Source organism: Pseudophryne corroboree, chromosome 6, assembly GCF_028390025.1.
Source record: "Pseudophryne corroboree isolate aPseCor3 chromosome 6, aPseCor3.hap2, whole genome shotgun sequence".
Lineage (NCBI taxonomy): Eukaryota > Metazoa > Chordata > Amphibia > Anura > Myobatrachidae > Pseudophryne > Pseudophryne corroboree.
Genome location: NC_086449.1, coordinates 80,927,204 through 80,944,803, shown reverse-complemented (window position 1 = coordinate 80,944,803; position 17,600 = coordinate 80,927,204). Strand labels below are relative to the sequence as shown.

General features: G+C 45.6%; 8 protein-coding genes across 8 annotated transcripts; 3 read left to right on the top strand and 5 right to left on the bottom strand.

The window, feature by feature from the left end:
• Window positions 1–153: 153 nt before the first annotated feature.
• On the bottom strand, window positions 154–722 carry LOC134936316 (histone H2B 1.1-like). The gene has a single exon (XM_063931328.1). It carries the CDS (start codon window positions 585–587, stop codon window positions 207–209), a length of 381 nt encoding a protein of 126 aa, XP_063787398.1. The 5' UTR covers window positions 588–722; the 3' UTR covers window positions 154–206.
• A 98-nt stretch (window positions 723–820) lies between these two features.
• LOC134936304 (histone H2A type 1-like) lies at window positions 821–1,405 on the top strand. Its single transcript, XM_063931317.1, has one exon. The coding sequence runs from the start codon at window positions 942–944 to the stop codon at window positions 1,332–1,334; it is 393 nt and encodes a 130-aa protein (XP_063787387.1). The 5' UTR covers window positions 821–941; the 3' UTR covers window positions 1,335–1,405.
• Window positions 1,406–1,886: 481 nt separating this feature from the next.
• Window positions 1,887–2,510, bottom strand: LOC134936297 (histone H3). Its single transcript, XM_063931311.1, has one exon. The coding sequence runs from the start codon at window positions 2,495–2,497 to the stop codon at window positions 2,087–2,089; it is 411 nt and encodes a 136-aa protein (XP_063787381.1). The 5' UTR covers window positions 2,498–2,510; the 3' UTR covers window positions 1,887–2,086.
• A 4,160-nt stretch (window positions 2,511–6,670) lies between these two features.
• LOC134936283 (histone H1B-like) lies at window positions 6,671–8,318 on the top strand. The gene has a single exon (XM_063931299.1). It carries the CDS (start codon window positions 6,989–6,991, stop codon window positions 7,652–7,654), a length of 666 nt encoding a protein of 221 aa, XP_063787369.1. The 5' UTR covers window positions 6,671–6,988; the 3' UTR covers window positions 7,655–8,318.
• Window positions 8,319–8,403: 85 nt separating this feature from the next.
• LOC134936329 (histone H4) lies at window positions 8,404–8,846 on the bottom strand. The gene has a single exon (XM_063931339.1). The coding sequence runs from the start codon at window positions 8,774–8,776 to the stop codon at window positions 8,465–8,467; it is 312 nt and encodes a 103-aa protein (XP_063787409.1). The 5' UTR covers window positions 8,777–8,846; the 3' UTR covers window positions 8,404–8,464.
• A 1,415-nt stretch (window positions 8,847–10,261) lies between these two features.
• LOC134936320 (histone H2B 1.1-like) lies at window positions 10,262–10,830 on the bottom strand. The gene has a single exon (XM_063931331.1). The coding sequence runs from the start codon at window positions 10,693–10,695 to the stop codon at window positions 10,315–10,317; it is 381 nt and encodes a 126-aa protein (XP_063787401.1). The 5' UTR covers window positions 10,696–10,830; the 3' UTR covers window positions 10,262–10,314.
• A 91-nt stretch (window positions 10,831–10,921) lies between these two features.
• LOC134936309 (histone H2A type 1-like) lies at window positions 10,922–11,515 on the top strand. Its single transcript, XM_063931322.1, has one exon. The coding sequence runs from the start codon at window positions 11,050–11,052 to the stop codon at window positions 11,440–11,442; it is 393 nt and encodes a 130-aa protein (XP_063787392.1). The 5' UTR covers window positions 10,922–11,049; the 3' UTR covers window positions 11,443–11,515.
• A 596-nt stretch (window positions 11,516–12,111) lies between these two features.
• Window positions 12,112–12,619, bottom strand: LOC134936298 (histone H3). Its single transcript, XM_063931312.1, has one exon. The coding sequence runs from the start codon at window positions 12,603–12,605 to the stop codon at window positions 12,195–12,197; it is 411 nt and encodes a 136-aa protein (XP_063787382.1). The 5' UTR covers window positions 12,606–12,619; the 3' UTR covers window positions 12,112–12,194.
• Window positions 12,620–17,600: the final 4,981 nt, after the last annotated feature.

Here is a 17,600-nt window from a genome sequence, read left to right as displayed (position 1 = left end):
AGCATCTCCGTAGCGGGATGCAGGTCCTCAGTAGCAACAAATAACAACCCTGTTAAAACAAAACTCAAAAGGAAAAAATATCATATCTATCTATCTATCTATCAATCATAGAAGACAACACACATCACAGTTCCAGCCCGATTAGAGAGGAGGTGGGTGGCTCTTAGAAGAGCCTTTGTGTTGATGTGGGTCAGAGAAGGGGATGATTACTTGGCGCTGGTGTACTTGGTAACAGCCTTGGTGCCCTCGGACACGGCGTGCTTGGCCAGCTCTCCCGGCAGCAGCAGGCGTACGGCGGTCTGGATCTCCCGGGAGGTGATGGTCGAGCGCTTGTTGTAATGAGCCAGGCGGGAAGCTTCTCCGGCAATGCGCTCAAAGATGTCATTGACAAAGGAGTTCATGATGCCCATAGCCTTGGAGGAGATGCCGGTGTCAGGGTGCACCTGCTTCAGCACCTTGTAGACGTAAATGGCGTAACTCTCCTTCCTGCTCTTCCTACGCTTCTTCCCATCCTTCTTCTGGGTCTTGGTCACCGCTTTCTTAGAGCCTTTCTTGGGCGCCGGAGCAGACTTTGCTGGATCAGGCATTTTCACCACTCACGTATTCTTCCACACCACGCAGAAAATCTGTGCGGTACAACACCCGGGTTTGCTCTATTTATAGTCAGCTTATGTCAACGAAGATTCACCGCTTCTGGTAAAACTATAGGGTAGAAGTATCACGTGACACTGGGAGGTATTCCCCCCTCGCTACATATTGCGGATTGGTCTGTGGATAAACTTGAGCTGCATTGGTTCATTTGTAAGCAAACCAATCACAGAGCACGCGGTAGATCCTCTCTGAGTGCATATATAGGAGGAGGGCGGCCGGTATTACAGACTCACATACATTTCCTTTCCTCTCAGTTTGTTAGAAAAACTTCATAGCTTTGTGAACTGAACATGTCCGGCAGAGGCAAACAAGGCGGCAAGACCCGGGCTAAGGCCAAGACTCGCTCATCCCGGGCCGGTCTCCAGTTCCCAGTCGGTCGCGTTCACCGTCTGCTGAGGAAAGGAAACTATGCTGAGCGAGTGGGAGCCGGTGCCCCGGTGTACCTGGCCGCGGTGCTGGAGTACCTGACGGCTGAGATCCTGGAGCTCGCAGGAAACGCCGCCCGCGACAACAAGAAGACCCGCATCATCCCCCGCCACCTGCAGCTGGCTGTGCGCAACGACGAAGAGCTCAACAAGCTGCTCGGTGGGGTGACCATCGCCCAGGGAGGCGTTCTGCCCAACATCCAGGCCGTGCTGCTGCCCAAGAAGACCGAGAGCCACAAACCAGCCAAGAGCAAGTAATGTTAGGCTGGCAGCTTCCACCACAGAAACGATGTACCTGACACACAACAAAGGCTCTTTTCAGAGCCACCCACGTCTTCCCAGGAGAGCTGTGTGTACTGCCATTGCTTGTGTTGTAGCGATATCTGACGGGCTAGCCGCGCTTTCATCTCCACATCCCGTCCATACAACCGCTAAAAGTAAAATCGCTCCCTTACCCTTTAGGAGCCCTGGTCTGTTGTGGTGAAATCTAATGATAGTCTGAATATTCCCTTTGCAATAACTGCATGCTGCAAATGAGGCTTATAGGAAAGGGAAGCTGATGATCCGTATAAAATATATAATGAGAGAAACCATATTCTCTCTCCGTGTGACGTAACAAAGCTAGGATGAAAACAGCTGCATAACATAAAATGATTTGATCATTGAGAACATTATCCTCTTCTCCCTGCTAAAGAAAACAATTTTACAAGGGCATCTAGGCGGAACACTAGTAACGATGTACTGTCGGTGAACCAGTCCGTCCAAATATTTACTAATTTGACAGGTAACATCCCTTTATTCACTCTGGGGCTTGCTTATCATTGCAGTATATATTTAAGATTCATAGATTTGGCCTGTCATTTGAAGCGGCTATAGATGGAGAGCGGGGTTTCATCCGCATCCTGTTACTCTGATACTGAGGGGTGATTTATGCTACAGCTCGTTTAGAAAGACTTGGTGGCTCTGAAAAGAGCCTTTGTGTTTGCTGCGTGAATAGGAGTGCCGAGTATCTATGCCCTCTCCCCTCGGATCCTGCGGGCCAGCTGGATGTCTTTGGGCATGATGGTCACCCTCTTGGCGTGGATGGCGCACAGGTTGGTGTCCTCGAACAGCCCCACCAGATAAGCCTCGCTGGCCTCTTGTAGGGCCATGACGGCGGAGCTCTGGAAACGCAGGTCAGTCTTGAAATCCTGGGCGATCTCACGCACCAGACGCTGGAAGGGCAACTTGCGGATCAGCAGCTCAGTGGATTTCTGGTACCGGCGGATCTCTCTGAGAGCAACAGTTCCAGGACGATAGCGGTGAGGTTTCTTCACGCCACCGGTAGCTGGGGCGCTCTTCCGAGCAGCTTTCGTTGCCAGCTGCTTGCGGGGAGCTTTCCCTCCTGTAGATTTGCGGGCGGTCTGCTTGGTCCTGGCCATATTTCTACACAGATCTGACTTCTACCAAGTAGAAAAAAAAAGGACTGAATAGCCAACAGCCGGGAACATCTGTATTTATGCACAGAGCTGCTTTGTGATTTGATGAGTTAAACACGCCCTTCATCCTGGTTGGTTTAGGTGAAGTTGCTGTAACTTTCAAAAAGCCCGCCAAGAATTTCTGTTTATTCCTATTGTTTATGCGAAATTTCTAAACGGTCCGGCCGCGAGGTGTTTTCACGGTTTAGCACACATACAGGAATACCACACGGCAGTGAAAGAGGAAACGTAATCACACACAGTGCTGCTGAATAGCTGCAATGGCCGGGGATAAATTTATATATATATATATATATATATATATATATATATATATATATATATATATATAGTGTGTACAGAATATAATCCTTACAAGCCCTAATACCAGGGAAATGATAATATGGAATGGCAGGTAAACTAGCAAACAACAACAGCAAAAGAAGCACGGCTTAGATCAAAATAGCGGCGTATAAAATAAAATAATCATTTGATCATTAAAACATGAATGTTAATTCTAAAGCTGCTCACTTTAATGTAGTCAGAACTCCTGTGTGTGTGAGAAACGATATGATACAAATGGGAAACAGTATTATAGTATGATACAATTGTAACTATTCTATTGAAACATTGCTGGATACAATCCGAGCAAAAGTATCAATTTAGACCACAACCTGAACCTCGTGAATCTGGGAAACTACATGAAGAGAATATAAGACTATATATTTAGTTGCATAGGAGTTCTACGTCTACTCAGAGGAAATTAAAACCCGATAAATTACTAAAGGCCCTGTGTATGTATGTATGTATATATATATAGAGAGAGAGAGAGAGATCCTTATTGTTTTATTGTATTACTGATTTTTTTTCCATGTGTGCCCATTTAACTATTGTATATCCATTTCAATTGTTCTTAAAAAATAAACTTTAAAACATCTGTTAAAAGTTGTCTTTATGGTAATAAATCGAATGTAAGACTGAGGAATATACAGACTTTAAACCAGTATATATTCAACTGAATTTATGTGAAATAGCAATTATCTATCTATCTATCTATCTATCTATCTAATTGTATTGGAACTCATTGAAAGTCCCGTTTCTATATGTACCACACAAAAATGTAAATTATTGCTGTTAAATACATGGCATAAGAAAGTATAAACTGTAACTGATAATGTCTGTAAACAATCAAAAATGTTTCATGTAAAAAAAAAAAATTCAGATCGATAGTAGCATGAATATTCCACTTATTCATGCTACTACTTCAAAAAATTATGCCCTTCCCCTAGGGCACAATAGGGTATCTCTTCTGGGAGAGATTAAGGGTCATCCTGACAACATGGCATCAGGTAAGTATAGATCCTGCCCCTAGGAAAAGGCCCACAGCGTTACAGTTGGCATGATTAATACAAGTGGAAGTACCTGCTTTGATTTGCCAGCTTACTTGGATTGCCTTATATTGTGGCTGCCATAGTTTGGTTGGTTAGGAGGATGATTTGTGGTCAGCCATCCACTCTCCGATTTCCATAGCCAATTGTATCAGAAATTGCTTCTTTAAGACAAGATCCAGGATCTCATCTCTTTTTTATGACTGTGGATCTTCCACCCATCGTTCCACACAATTGCATCAACTGGGTGGTATATACCGAAATGTGAGCTAGAAACACCTTGAAGATAGCCAAGAACATTACACAGTACAAATGTTGGATCACAGTGATATGCGGAATTGAAAGGAGTCATCTCAGAAAACCCACATACTTTAAGAAGAGGTTCCAATAATCCGGTTGACAGATGACCAGTGAGTAGAAGGAGCTCTCTGCGGATATCCGCTGGCCCAATACTTCATCCAATATTTCTGATTATCTGGTCCATGAATTCAGCCTTATGGTCCAGAAGTTACTTTCTTATGGTGTTCATACATGAAATGCAATGCTCCATTTTGAGCAACTTTCCCATGCTTAAGTAAAATTGCTTGTGGCACAGCACTGCATCTAAGTAACTTTGTTGCACCATTGCTCCACTCCTCGGGTGACCGTTGTCTTTGATCTTGGCCTGTCATTTGCGGCTGGCTAGCAGTTGTATTCATTTTTCCCCCTCTTCCACACCTGTTCGTCTGCTCCTGATTCGCAGATTCTTCACCTTGTTCCTCCCATCTCCCATTTATAACCCTTTGTCTCTCGTCACTTTAATTCTGCCATTTATTGTTACATTCCACTCATTTGTCAAACCTTTCTCTATTCCTCCTTCTGCCTTTTCTTCCCATCTCCGATTATCTCCTCCCTTTTCTTACACTACTCTTCTTCCTGTTCCTTCTTTTTCCCTTCATCACCCTTATTCTTCACCTTATTTCTCCCATCCCTCACACTTTATTCATACCCTCCTATTTCTACTCCCACTTATTCCTACTGTCTCTCCCTGCAGACTCCCACCGCTCTAGAGCCCTACTCCAGCCTGCCATCATTGGTTGGGGATGAGGTTCAGACCTTGATGGTACTTGCTGCTGGGCCACGCCCTCCAGTTAGCAGTCATCATCTCTGTTTGTCCAGAACTCATGTCCATCCACATTTGCCTTCCATTCCTCTATGGCAGTGGTTCTCTAACTCGGTCCTCAGGACTCCACACAGTGCATGTTTTGCAGGTAACCCAGCAGGTGCACAGGTGTATTAATTACTCACTGACACATTTTAAAAGGTCCACAGGTGGAGCTAATTATTTCACTTGTGATTCTGTGCGGAGACATGCAAAACATGCACTGTGTGGGGTCCTGAGGACCGAGTTTGAGAACCTCTGCTTTATGGCGATCATCTTCTCTCAACACTGCTCTTGACCTGCCCTAGTTCATATCTGTGCTTTCCATCACTGGTCAATGCAGTTGAACTCTGGTCTGTTACTCTGCGTTGCCCTTCTCCTCACAACTTTGCATCCACAGTGGATCTCTGCTGACACAGTTTCCCCCGGAGGTTTTGATGCTCCGGTACGCAGCCGCCTCTTCTCTAGACCAGGCATTCCCAACCACGGTCCTCAAGGCACACTAACAGTGCAGGTTTTAGTGATATCCAGGCTTCAGCACAGCTGACTTAATTAGTAGCTCAGTTATTTTGATGTAACCATCTGTGCTGCAGCCTGGATATTACTAAAACCTGCACTGTTGGTGTGCCTTGAGGACCGTGGTTGGGAATGCCTGCTTTAGACATTCAGCCTTGTGGTCTCGGCGCTTCTTTCGCCTGCTATCCGTCAGTGACGTTCAGTGCTGAACCTGCAGCACCTGCTTTTATCAAGGTAGTCCATTTGAAAACGTAAGATAAGTTGAACCATTGCTCCTCGGGTGACTGTGGTCTCTCTTCTTATTCTGCAAGCTTCATCATTTAATTTTATTTCCCAGAACTATTGTGTGCATATATGTCTTCTCCTTCTCCTCCTCCTCCTCACCTAGCACTATTACAAGAGGTCTCTCTAGTTTCCCCCCTATACCTTCCTCTCTATTATTCCTGCATCCCCCTAAGGTTTCCTAATATTCCTACTGTTTCCCTCTATTTTTATAAATATTCATAATGATTCCACATGGGAGGAATAGAAGTATTCCTCTTATAGAGCTCCGATGTCCTCTTTTAAAAATGCCAAAGCCTCATACTTTGGCATTTTTAAAAGAGGACTGGTAATTGGAACAGATCACCATTGCCCTCACTCTGACAGACCTATCTTGCATAAATGTACATTCATGTCTGTATGGCTCATTTTATAAACATTTGGGGAAAATGCCACCAACATTCTACACGGCGGGGAGAATCTCAGACAGGCAGGGTTAACCTGTAGCTGACTATGCTGGGTATCTCTCTTTTGTTACAGTAACTAGAGTTCCTAAACAAGAGTGCCAATACGTTGTGGGGCAACCTGCCTGTGCTAGCCACCCGGGTGTACAGGAGCCCACACATCACCTTTATGTCTTTGAAAATGCTGCATCCCCTGCACAGACTGAGTCCCAGATCACCTTCGTTGCATGTAGTGCCAGGGGGAGAGAAAAATGCCCCGATCAGACGTTTTAGCCTCGCAGAAAAGTACAGATGTGTTACATGCTGGGCAGATTCAGCCTGGTGTAAGTAAGCTGACAGGGGCTATTCCTGGGTCTCTTTGCAGCGCCTAGGCTGGCAATGGCCATATAGGCTTAGGGGAGACCTTGGAGTACTGCTGTGGTGCAGAGAGGCGGCACGCTGCTTTTCTCATGCCCAATAAAATACTCTTTTTCTGCGCTAGGGAAACACAATGTGAGGGCAGATTTCCCCTTATACTCAGACAGGGAAGGGTTTACAAGGGCTGCTTATTCCGCCAATGGGAGCACAGAACGCGCCAGGCTCAGCAGCCAATTACAGCACAGCAGGCACCGTATATAAAAGACGTCAGACAGCGGCTTGTGTAGTATTACTATTTGTTGGTGAAAAAAAGTGACTTTGCGCTAACATGGCAGAAACTGCACCAGCTGTCGCCGATGTCCCGCCGTCAGAGGGCGCAGCCAAAAAGAAGAGGCAGCCGAAGAAAGCTGCAGGGGGAGCCAAGAAAAGCGGCAAGTCTTCCGGGCCCAGCGTCTCCGAGCTGATCCTAAAGGCAGTGGCCGCCTCCAAGGAGCGCAGTGGAGTTTCTCTTGCCGCCCTGAAGAAGGCTCTGGCTGCCGGAGGCTACGATGTGGAGAGGAACAACAGCCGCATCAAAGTGGGGGTGAAAGGATTAGTGACCAAAGGAACTCTCACCCAAGTGAAAGGCACCGGCGCTTCCGGCTCCTTCAAGCTCAATAAGAAGCAGCTGGAGAGCAAGAAGGCCGCCCAGAAATCTCTGAAGCCCAAGAAACCAGCGGCAAAGAAAGTGGCCAAATCCCCGAAGAAGCCCAAGAAAGCTCCGAGTGCAGCCAAGAGCCCCAAGAAGGTGAAGAAACCCGCTAAAGCGGCTGCTGCCAAAAGCCCAAAGAAGCCTAAAGCCGTGAAGTCTAAGAAGGTGGCCAAGAGTCCCGCCAAGAAGGCAGCGAAGCCCAAAGCCGCCAAGAGTCCGGCCAAGAAGGCAGCGAAGCCCAAAGCCGCCAAAAGCCCGGCCAAGAAGGCAGCTAAGCCCAAGAAAGCTGCGGCCAAGAAGTGATAAAAGAGCCGCCGCAGCCTCGCTTCCTTGTTATCCCCCCCAAAGGCTCTTTTCAGAGCCACCCACCCTGTCCAGGCAGAGCTGTAGGCGCACGACGTCACCTGTAGAGACATTATTCATGCCAGCAGCACAGCTATTATTCCTACGATCAGACGCTGCTAGATTGGGTTATTTTTTTTAAGGGGTTCCAATTTTTTTTTTTATTTTTTTTATGCATGTCCGCTTTATAATGAGTACAGTAGGTAGATGTATTGCAGACTGTTTGATATTACTTCATTGCAGATGTAAAATTGCAAGATTGTTTGGCGCTGTTATATGATTGCACAGGCACATATGTAGCTCAGTATTGGGGTTCTGCTGAACCGCCATATCACTGCAGTAGCATAGCAATGCCCTGCAATGTAATCATCCATTACCGCGTGTAGTGCTAATAGTAGTCCTTTAGTTGGGTCTCTCAGTAAACACATAAGTGGTCTTGTGCTCCCACGATTTAAGTCAAACAGCCATGGCACTGTGCTTTGACCGCGGTGCCGGCAGTGTAACAATGGATTCTCCTAAACGGATACGGCAAATGATTGTGCAACCATTGGATTTACTACTTGCATCAATCCAAGAAATTGATCCACCACTAGCTTAATGTGAGTAAGAAATATTAGGGCCCGGCGTATGCTCTCAGAGAGTTCACAGTGCAACGATACAGGGGGGAGGATATACAGAGCTGTTACCGCAGCTCCCTTACAGAAAAGATGGGTGGCCCTGAAAAGGGCCTTTGTGTGCGAGTGAGCGATGGTATTCAATGCGCCTCAGTGTTCAGCCTCCGAATCCGTACAGTGTGCGTCCCTGGCGCTTCAGAGCATAGACCACATCCATAGCGGTGACAGTCTTCCTCTTGGCGTGCTCGGTGTAAGTGACGGCGTCCCGGATCACGTTCTCCAGAAACACTTTCAGCACCCCGCGGGTCTCCTCATAGATGAGACCAGAGATGCGCTTCACGCCTCCTCTCCGTGCTAGACGGCGGATGGCAGGCTTGGTGATGCCCTGGATGTTATCTCGAAGCACCTTCCTGTGACGCTTAGCGCCTCCTTTCCCGAGCCCCTTTCCGCCTTTGCCTCTGCCTGACATCTTCCCAAATGGATTGCGATCAGTAAGAATAAGCCACGCCGCTCTCAGAGGCCCTTTATTAAGAGGGAGGGCGGACCTGATTGAAGACTTTCAGTTCTGTGCCTCTGAGTCATGTCTATCGCCCGCTCTTACCTAACAGCGGTAATTTGCTTCTCATCTCTGCCACAGCGTCCACGTGGCAGGTTCTTTCTTAGAACACCCATCTTCTTAAACGTTTTGTGCCCCGATGGTGGAGGGGGGAATCAGAGAGAGAGAGAAAGAAAGAAAGAGAAAGGTGTCTTATTTACATCACATTTCATTATACAATTATAGTAAAAGGGAGAACGATACTTATAAGCATTTTATGATAACTAGCTATGTTTCATCCCTCTGAAATAATAAATATCATTTTTGATTACGTAATGGGTACATTTGTAAGAACAACTCACACACCCTGCTTGGGATAGGAGGATGGATATTCAAAATAGACCAATGAGAACAGAGCAGATATCGGCGGGGAACAAAAACAATAAAATCGCCAGTCCGCAATACAAATCCAAACCTGATAACAATCTCCCACTGACATTGCCGCTTCCGCCTGGTCACTATGAGAACAGCTTAAAGTATTCCCGGCTCCTGGGTTCAGTTATTCCAGTTAAAGCTCCCAGGTGTTTCAGCCATGCGCTATGGTCGCTCTTCTTTTTACAGTAATATATAATGTGCTGAAATAATTTGAATGTGCTGCTGTAACACAGGGTGAGTTCGATACAAACCGCTACTCGAATCGCCGTTGAAGCTGTTATTCCAGTATAAGGGACATGTGCGCCTACACAGTAATCACATGGCGTCATCACTGAGGATTTTTATTTATTTATTTAATTCAGCTATATTGACCCTGTGGTCATATAACAGCACTGCTAATAGGAGTTTGCACCATAGTGTTACTTGGGCGACGATAGTAAGAGAGTCTTCAAATACTCTGATCTTTCACCAACTGTGCAAAGTGATAATGATGGAACCAATTGTTTCAATAGAGTGCTGTTTGTTACATCTAAATAATTCAGATCCAGTATTTCTCTAGTTCTACGGCAGCTACAAGGGCAGTTTCTGCTCGGTCTATTGCTTTTTATGAGCACCGAGAGAGACATCTGTAATTTACAGAATATAGAGAAAACCTGAGCTACACTCAAAAAAATTTTTAAAAATAAAATGAAATCTATGATGCCACCTTTGTAAGCGGTACATATGGAATAAAGGCATATTAAGTGAAAACTGGGGTCTGCATTAACTATAGCCCACAAACTAGAGCAAATTACCCCAACCAGGAAAGAACACCCGACTCTACACTTTATAAGCATCTCCGTAGCGGGATGCAGGTCCTCAGTAGCAACAAATAACAACCCTGTTAAAACAAAACTCAAAAGGAAAAAATATCATATCTATCTATCTATCTATCAATCATAGAAGACAACACACATCACAGTTCCAGCCCGATTAGAGAGGAGGTGGGTGGCTCTTAGAAGAGCCTTTGTGTTGATGTGGGTCAGAGAAGGGGATGATTACTTGGCGCTGGTGTACTTGGTAACAGCCTTGGTGCCCTCGGACACGGCGTGCTTGGCCAGCTCTCCCGGCAGCAGCAGGCGTACGGCGGTCTGGATCTCCCGGGAGGTGATGGTCGAGCGCTTGTTGTAATGAGCCAGGCGGGAAGCTTCTCCGGCAATGCGCTCAAAGATGTCATTGACAAAGGAGTTCATGATGCCCATAGCCTTGGAGGAGATGCCGGTGTCAGGGTGCACCTGCTTCAGCACCTTGTAGACGTAAATGGCGTAACTCTCCTTCCTGCTCTTCCTACGCTTCTTCCCATCCTTCTTCTGGGTCTTGGTCACCGCTTTCTTAGAGCCTTTCTTGGGCGCCGGAGCAGACTTTGCTGGATCAGGCATTTTCACCACTCACGTATTCTTCCACACCACGCAGAAAATCTGTGCGGTACAACACCCGGGTTTGCTCTATTTATAGTCAGCTTATGTCAACGAAGATTCACCGCTTCTGGTAAAACTATAGGGTAGAAGTATCACGTGACACTGGGAGGTATTCCCCCCTCGCTACATATTGCGGATTGGTCTGTGGATAAACTTGAGCTGCATTGGTTCATTTGTAAGCAAACCAATCACAGAGCACGCGGTAGATCCTCTCTGAGTGCATATATAGGAGGAGGGCGGCCGGTATTACAGACTCACATACATTTCCTTTCCTCTCAGTTTGTTAGAAAAACTTCATAGCTTTGTGAACTGAACATGTCCGGCAGAGGCAAACAAGGCGGCAAGACCCGGGCTAAGACCAAGACTCGCTCATCCCGGGCCGGTCTCCAGTTCCCAGTCGGTCGCGTTCACCGTCTGCTGAGGAAAGGAAACTATGCTGAGCGAGTGGGAGCCGGTGCCCCGGTGTACCTGGCCGCGGTGCTGGAGTACCTGACGGCTGAGATCCTGGAGCTCGCAGGAAACGCCGCCCGCGACAACAAGAAGACCCGCATCATCCCCCGCCACCTGCAGCTGGCTGTGCGCAACGACGAAGAGCTCAACAAGCTGCTCGGTGGGGTGACCATCGCCCAGGGAGGCGTTCTGCCCAACATCCAGGCCGTGCTGCTGCCCAAGAAGACCGAGAGCCACAAACCAGCCAAGAGCAAGTAATGTGAGGCTTGCAGCTTCCACCACAGAACTGATGTACCTGACACACAACAAAGGCTCTTTTCAGAGCCACCCACGTCTTCCCAGGAGAGCTGTGTGTACTGCCATTGCTTGTGTTGTAGCGATATCTGACGGGCTAGCCGCGCTTTCATCTCCACATCCCGTCCATACAACCGCTAAAGGTAAAATCGCTCCCTTACCCTTTAGGAGCCCTGGTCTGTTGTGGTGAAATCTAATGATAGTCTGAATATTCCCTTTGCAATAACTGCATGCTGCAAATGAGGCTTATAGGAATGGGAAGCTGATGATCCGTATAAAATATATAATGAGAGAAACCATATTCTCTCTCCGTGTGACGTAACAAAGCTAGGATGAAAACAGCTGCATAACAAAAAATTATGTGATCATTGAGAACAATATCCTCTTCTCCCTGCTAAAGAAAACAATTTTACAAGGGCATCTAGGCGGAACGCTAGTAACGATGTACTGTCGGTGAACCAGTCCGTCCAAATATTTACTAATTTGACAGGTAACATCCCTTTATTCACTCTGGGGCTTGCTTATCATTGCATTATATATTTAAGCTTCATAGATTTGGCCTGTCATTTGAAGCGGCTATAGCTGGAGAGCGGGGTTTCATCCGCATCCTGTTACTCTGATACTGAGGGGTGATTTATGCTACAGCTCGTTTAGAAAGACTTGGTGGCTCTGAAAAGAGCCTTTGTGTTTGCTGCGTGAATAGGAGTGCCGAGTATCTATGCCCTCTCCCCTCGGATCCTGCGGGCCAGCTGGATGTCTTTGGGCATGATGGTCACCCTCTTGGCGTGGATGGCGCACAGGTTGGTGTCCTCGAACAGCCCCACCAGATAAGCCTCGCTGGCCTCTTGTAGGGCCATGACGGCAGAGCTCTGGAAACGCAGGTCAGTCTTGAAATCCTGGGCGATCTCACGCACCAGACGCTGGAAGGGCAACTTGCGGATCAGCAGCTCAGTGGATTTCTGGTACCGGCGGATCTCTCTGAGAGCAACAGTTCCAGGACGATAGCGGTGAGGTTTCTTCACGCCGCCGGTAGCTGGGGCGCTCTTCCGAGCAGCTTTCGTTGCCAGCTGCTTGCGGGGAGCTTTCCCTCCTGTAGATTTGCGGGCGGTCTGCTTGGTCCTGGCCATATTTCTACACAGATCTGACTTCTACCAAGTAGAAAAAAAAAGGACTGAATAGCCAACAGCCGGGAACATCTGTATTTATGCACAGAGCTGCTTTGTGATTTGATGAGTTAAACACGCCCTTCATCCTGGTTGGTTTAGGTGAAGTTGCTGTAACTTTCAAAAAGCCCGCCAAGAATTTCTGTTTATTCCTATTGTTTATGCGAAATTTCTAAACGGTCCGGCCGCGAGGTGTTTTCACGGTTTAGCACACATACAGGAATACCACACGGCAGTGAAAGAGGAAACGTAATCACACACAGTGCTGCTGAATAGCTGCAATGGCCGGGGATAAATTTATAAATATATATATATATATATATATATATATATATATATAGTGTGTACAGAATATAATCCTTACAAGCCCTAATACCAGGGAAATGATAATATGGAATGGCAGGTAAACTAGCAAACAACAACAGCAAAAGAAGCACGGCTTAGATCAAAATAGCGGCGTATAAAATAAAATAATCATTTGATCATTAAAACATGAATGTTAATTCTAAAGCTGCTCACTTTAATGTAGTCAGAACTCCTGTGTGTGTGAGAAACGATATGATACAAATGGGAAACAGTATTATAGTATGATACAATTGTAACTATTCTATTGAAACATTGCTGGATACAATCCGAGCAAAAGTATCAATTTAGACCACAACCTGAACCTCGTGAATCTGGGAAACTACATGAAGAGAATATAAGACTATATATTTAGTTGCATAGGAGTTCTACGTCTACTCAGAGGAAATTAAAACCCGATAAATTACTAAAGGCCCTGTGTATGTATGTATATATAGAGAGAGAGAGAGAGAGAGAGAGAGAGATCCTTATTGTTTTATTGTATTACTGATTTTTTTTCCATGTGTGCCCATTTAACTATTGTATATCCATTTCAATTGTTCTTAAAAAAATAAACTTTAAAACATCTGTTAAAAGTTGTCTTTATGGTAATAAATCGAATGTAAGACTGAGGAATATACAGACTTTAAACCAGTATATATTCAACTGAATTTATGTGAAATAGCAATTATCTATCTATCTATCTATCTATCTATCTATCTAATTGTATTGGAACTCATTGAAAGTCCCGTTTCTATATGTACCACACAAAAATGTAAATTATTGCTGTTAAATACATGGCATAAGAAAGTATAAACTGTAACTGATAATGTCTGTAAACAATCAAAAATGTTTCATGTAAAAAAAAAAAAATTCAGATCGATAGTAGCATGAATATTCCACTTATTCATGCTACTACTTCAAAAAATTATGCCCTTCCCCTAGGGCACAATAGGGTATCTCTTCTGGGAGAGATTAAGGGTCATCCTGACAACATGGCATCAGGTAAGTATAGATCCTGCCCCTAGGAAAAGGCCCACAGCGTTACAGTTGGCATGATTGATACAAGTGGAAGTACCTGCTTTGATTTGCCAGCTTACTTGGATTGCCTTATATTGTGGCTGCCATAGTTTGGTTGGTTAGGAGGATGATTTGTGGTCAGCCATCCACTCTCCGATTTCCATAGCCAATTGTATCAGAAATTGCTTCTTTAAGACAAGATCCAGGATCTCATCTCTTTTTTATGACTGTGGATCTTCCACCCATCGTTCCACACAATTGCATCAACTGGGTGGTATATAGAGATGAGCGGGTTCGGTTTCTCTGAATCCGAACCCGCCCGAACTTCAGCTTTTTTTACACGGATCCGAGCGACTCGGATCTTCCCGCCTTGCTCGGTTAACCCGAGCGCGCCCGAACGTCATCATGACGCTGTCGGATTCTCGCGAGGCTCGGATTCTATCGCGAGACTCGGATTCTATATAAGGAGCCGCGCGTCGCCGCCATTTTCACACGTGCATTGAGATTGATAGGGAGAGGACGTGGCTGGCGTCCTCTCCGTTTAGACACTTGATTTACTAATTTTGGGGAGCATTAGGAGTACTCAGTAGTGTACAGTGCAGAGTTTTGCTGATAGTGACCAGTGACCACCACTTTTATTTATAATCCGTTCTCTGCCTGAAAAAAGCGATACACAGCACACAGTGACTCAGTCACATACATACCATATCTGTGTGCACTGCTCAGGCTCAGGCCAGTGTGCTGCATCATCTATATATATTATATATCTGTCTGACTGCTCAGCTCACACAGCTTATAATTGTGGGGGAGACTGGGGAGCACTACTGCAGTGCCAGTTATAGGTTATAGCAGGAGCCAGGAGTACATAATATTATATTAAAATTAAACAGTGCACACTTTTGCTGCAGGAGTGCCACTGCCAGTGTGACTAGTGACCAGTGACCTGACCACCAGTATATAATATTAGTAGTATACTATCTCTTTATCAACCAGTCTATATTAGCAGCAGACACAGTACAGTGCGGTAGTTCACGGCTGTGGCTACCTCTGTGTCGGCACTCGGCAGCCCGTCCATAATTGTATATACCAGTGACCTAACCGTGGTTTTTTTTTCTTTCTTTATACATACATACTAGTTACGAGTATACTATCTCTTTATCAACCAGTCTATATATTAGCAGCAGACACAGTACAGTGCGGTAGTTCACGGCTGTGGCTACCTCTGTGTCGGCACTCGGCAGCCCGTCCATAATTGTATATACCAGTGACCTAACCGTGGTTTTTTTTTCTTTCTTTATACATACATACTAGTTACGAGTATACTATCTCTTTATCAACCAGTCTATATATTAGCAGCAGACACAGTACAGTGCGGTAGTTCACGGCTGTGGCTACCTCTGTGTCGGCACTCGGCAGCCCGTCCATAATTGTATATACCAGTGACCTAACCGTGTTTTTTTTTTTCTTTCTTTATACATACATACTAGTTACGAGTATACTATCTCTTTATCAACCAGTCTATATATTAGCAGCAGACACAGTACAGTGCGGTAGTTCACGGCTGTGGCTACCTCTGTGTCGGCACTCGGCAGCCCGTCCATAATTGTATATACCAGTGACCTAACCGTGGTTTTTTTTTCTTTCTTTATACATACATACTAGTTACGAGTATACTATCTCTTTATCAACCAGTCTATATATTAGCAGCAGACACAGTACAGTGCGGTAGTTCACGGCTGTGGCTACCTCTGTGTCGGCACTCGGCAGCCCGTCCATAATTGTATATACCAGTGACCTAACCGTGGTTTTTTTTTCTTTCTTTATACATACATACTAGTTACGAGTATACTATCTCTTTATCAACCAGTCTATATATTAGCAGCAGACACAGTACAGTGCGGTAGTTCACGGCTGTGGCTACCTCTGTGTCGGCACTCGGCAGCCCGTCCATAATTGTATATACCAGTGACCTAACCGTGGTTTTTTTTTCTTTCTTTATACATACATACTAGTTACGAGTATACTATCTCTTTATCAACCAGTCTATATATTAGCAGCAGACACAGTACAGTGCGGTAGTTCACGGCTGTGGCTACCTCTGTGTCGGCACTCCGCAGCCCGTCCATAATTGTATATACCAGTGACCTAACCGTGTTTTTTTTTTCTTTCTTTATACATACATACTAGTTACGAGTATACTATCTCTTTATCAACCAGTCTATATATTAGCAGCAGACACAGTACAGTGCGGTAGTTCATGGCTGTGGCTACCTCTGTGTCGGCACTCGGCAGCCCGTCCATAATTGTATATACCAGTGACCTAACCGTGGTTTTTTTTTCTTTCTTTATACATACATACTAGTTACGAGTATACTATCTCTTTATCAACCAGTCTATATATTAGCAGCAGACACAGTACAGTGCGGTAGTTCACGGCTGTGGCTACCTCTGTGTCGGCACTCGGCAGCCCGTCCATAATTGTATATACCAGTGACCTAACCGTGGTTTTTTTTTCTTTCTTTATACATACATACTAGTTACGAGTATACTATCTCTTTATCAACCAGTCTATATATTAGCAGCAGACACAGTACAGTGCGGTAGTTCACGGCTGTGGCTACCTCTGTGTCGGCACTCGGCAGCCCGTCCATAATTGTATATACCACCTAACCGTGGTTTTTTTTTCTTTCTTTATACATACATACTAGTTACGAGTATACTATCTCTTTATCAACCAGTCTATATATTAGCAGCAGACACAGTACAGTGCGGTAGTTCACGGCTGTGGCTACCTCTGTGTCGGCACTCGGCAGCCCGTCCATAATTGTATACTAGTATCCAATCCATCCATCTCCATTGTTTACCTGAGGTGCCTTTTAGTTGTGCCTATTAAAATATGGAGAACAAAAATGTTGAGGTTCCAAAATTAGGGAAAGATCAAGATCCACTTCCACCTCGTGCTGAAGCTGCTGCCACTAGTCATGGCCGAGACGATGAAATGCCAGCAACGTCGTCTGCCAAGGCCGATGCCCAATGGCATAGTACAGAGCATGTCAAAACCAAAACACCAAATATCAGTAAAAAAAGGACTCCAAAACCTAAAATAAAATTGTCGGAGGAGAAGCGTAAACTTGCCAATATGCCATTTACCACACGGAGTGGCAAGGAACGGCTGAGGCCCTGGCCTATGTTCATGGCTAGTGGTTCAGCTTCACATGAGGATGGAAGCACTCAGCCTCTCGCTAGAAAACTGAAAAGACTCAAGCTGGCAAAAGCACCGCAAAGAACTGTGCATTCTTTGAAATCCCAAATCCACAAGGAGAGTCCAATTGTGTCGGTTGCGATGCCTGACCTTCCCAACACTGGACGTGAAGAGCATGCGCCTTCCACCATTTGCACGCCCCCTGCAAGTGCTGGAAGGAGCACCCGCAGTCCAGTTCCTGATAGTCAGATTGAAGATGTCAGTGTTGAAGTACACCAGGATGAGGAGGATATGGGTGTTGCTGGCGCTGGGGAGGAAATTGACCAGGACGATTCTGATGGTGAGGTGGTTTGTTTAAGTCAGGCACCCGGGGAGACACCTGTTGTCCGTGGGAG

Bases quoted from the DNA above. Each gene is read 5' to 3' on its own strand.
- LOC134936316 (XM_063931328.1), bottom strand. From the start codon at position 587: ATGCCTGATCCAGCAAAGTCTGCTCCGGCGCCCAAGAAAGGCTCTAAG.
- LOC134936320 (XM_063931331.1), bottom strand. From the start codon at position 10,695: ATGCCTGATCCAGCAAAGTCTGCTCCGGCGCCCAAGAAAGGCTCTAAG.
- LOC134936298 (XM_063931312.1), bottom strand. From the start codon at position 12,605: ATGGCCAGGACCAAGCAGACCGCCCGCAAATCTACAGGAGGGAAAGCT.
- LOC134936329 (XM_063931339.1), bottom strand. From the start codon at position 8,776: ATGTCAGGCAGAGGCAAAGGCGGAAAGGGGCTCGGGAAAGGAGGCGCT.
- LOC134936283 (XM_063931299.1), top strand. From the start codon at position 6,989: ATGGCAGAAACTGCACCAGCTGTCGCCGATGTCCCGCCGTCAGAGGGC.
- LOC134936304 (XM_063931317.1), top strand. From the start codon at position 942: ATGTCCGGCAGAGGCAAACAAGGCGGCAAGACCCGGGCTAAGGCCAAG.
- LOC134936309 (XM_063931322.1), top strand. From the start codon at position 11,050: ATGTCCGGCAGAGGCAAACAAGGCGGCAAGACCCGGGCTAAGACCAAG.
- LOC134936297 (XM_063931311.1), bottom strand. From the start codon at position 2,497: ATGGCCAGGACCAAGCAGACCGCCCGCAAATCTACAGGAGGGAAAGCT.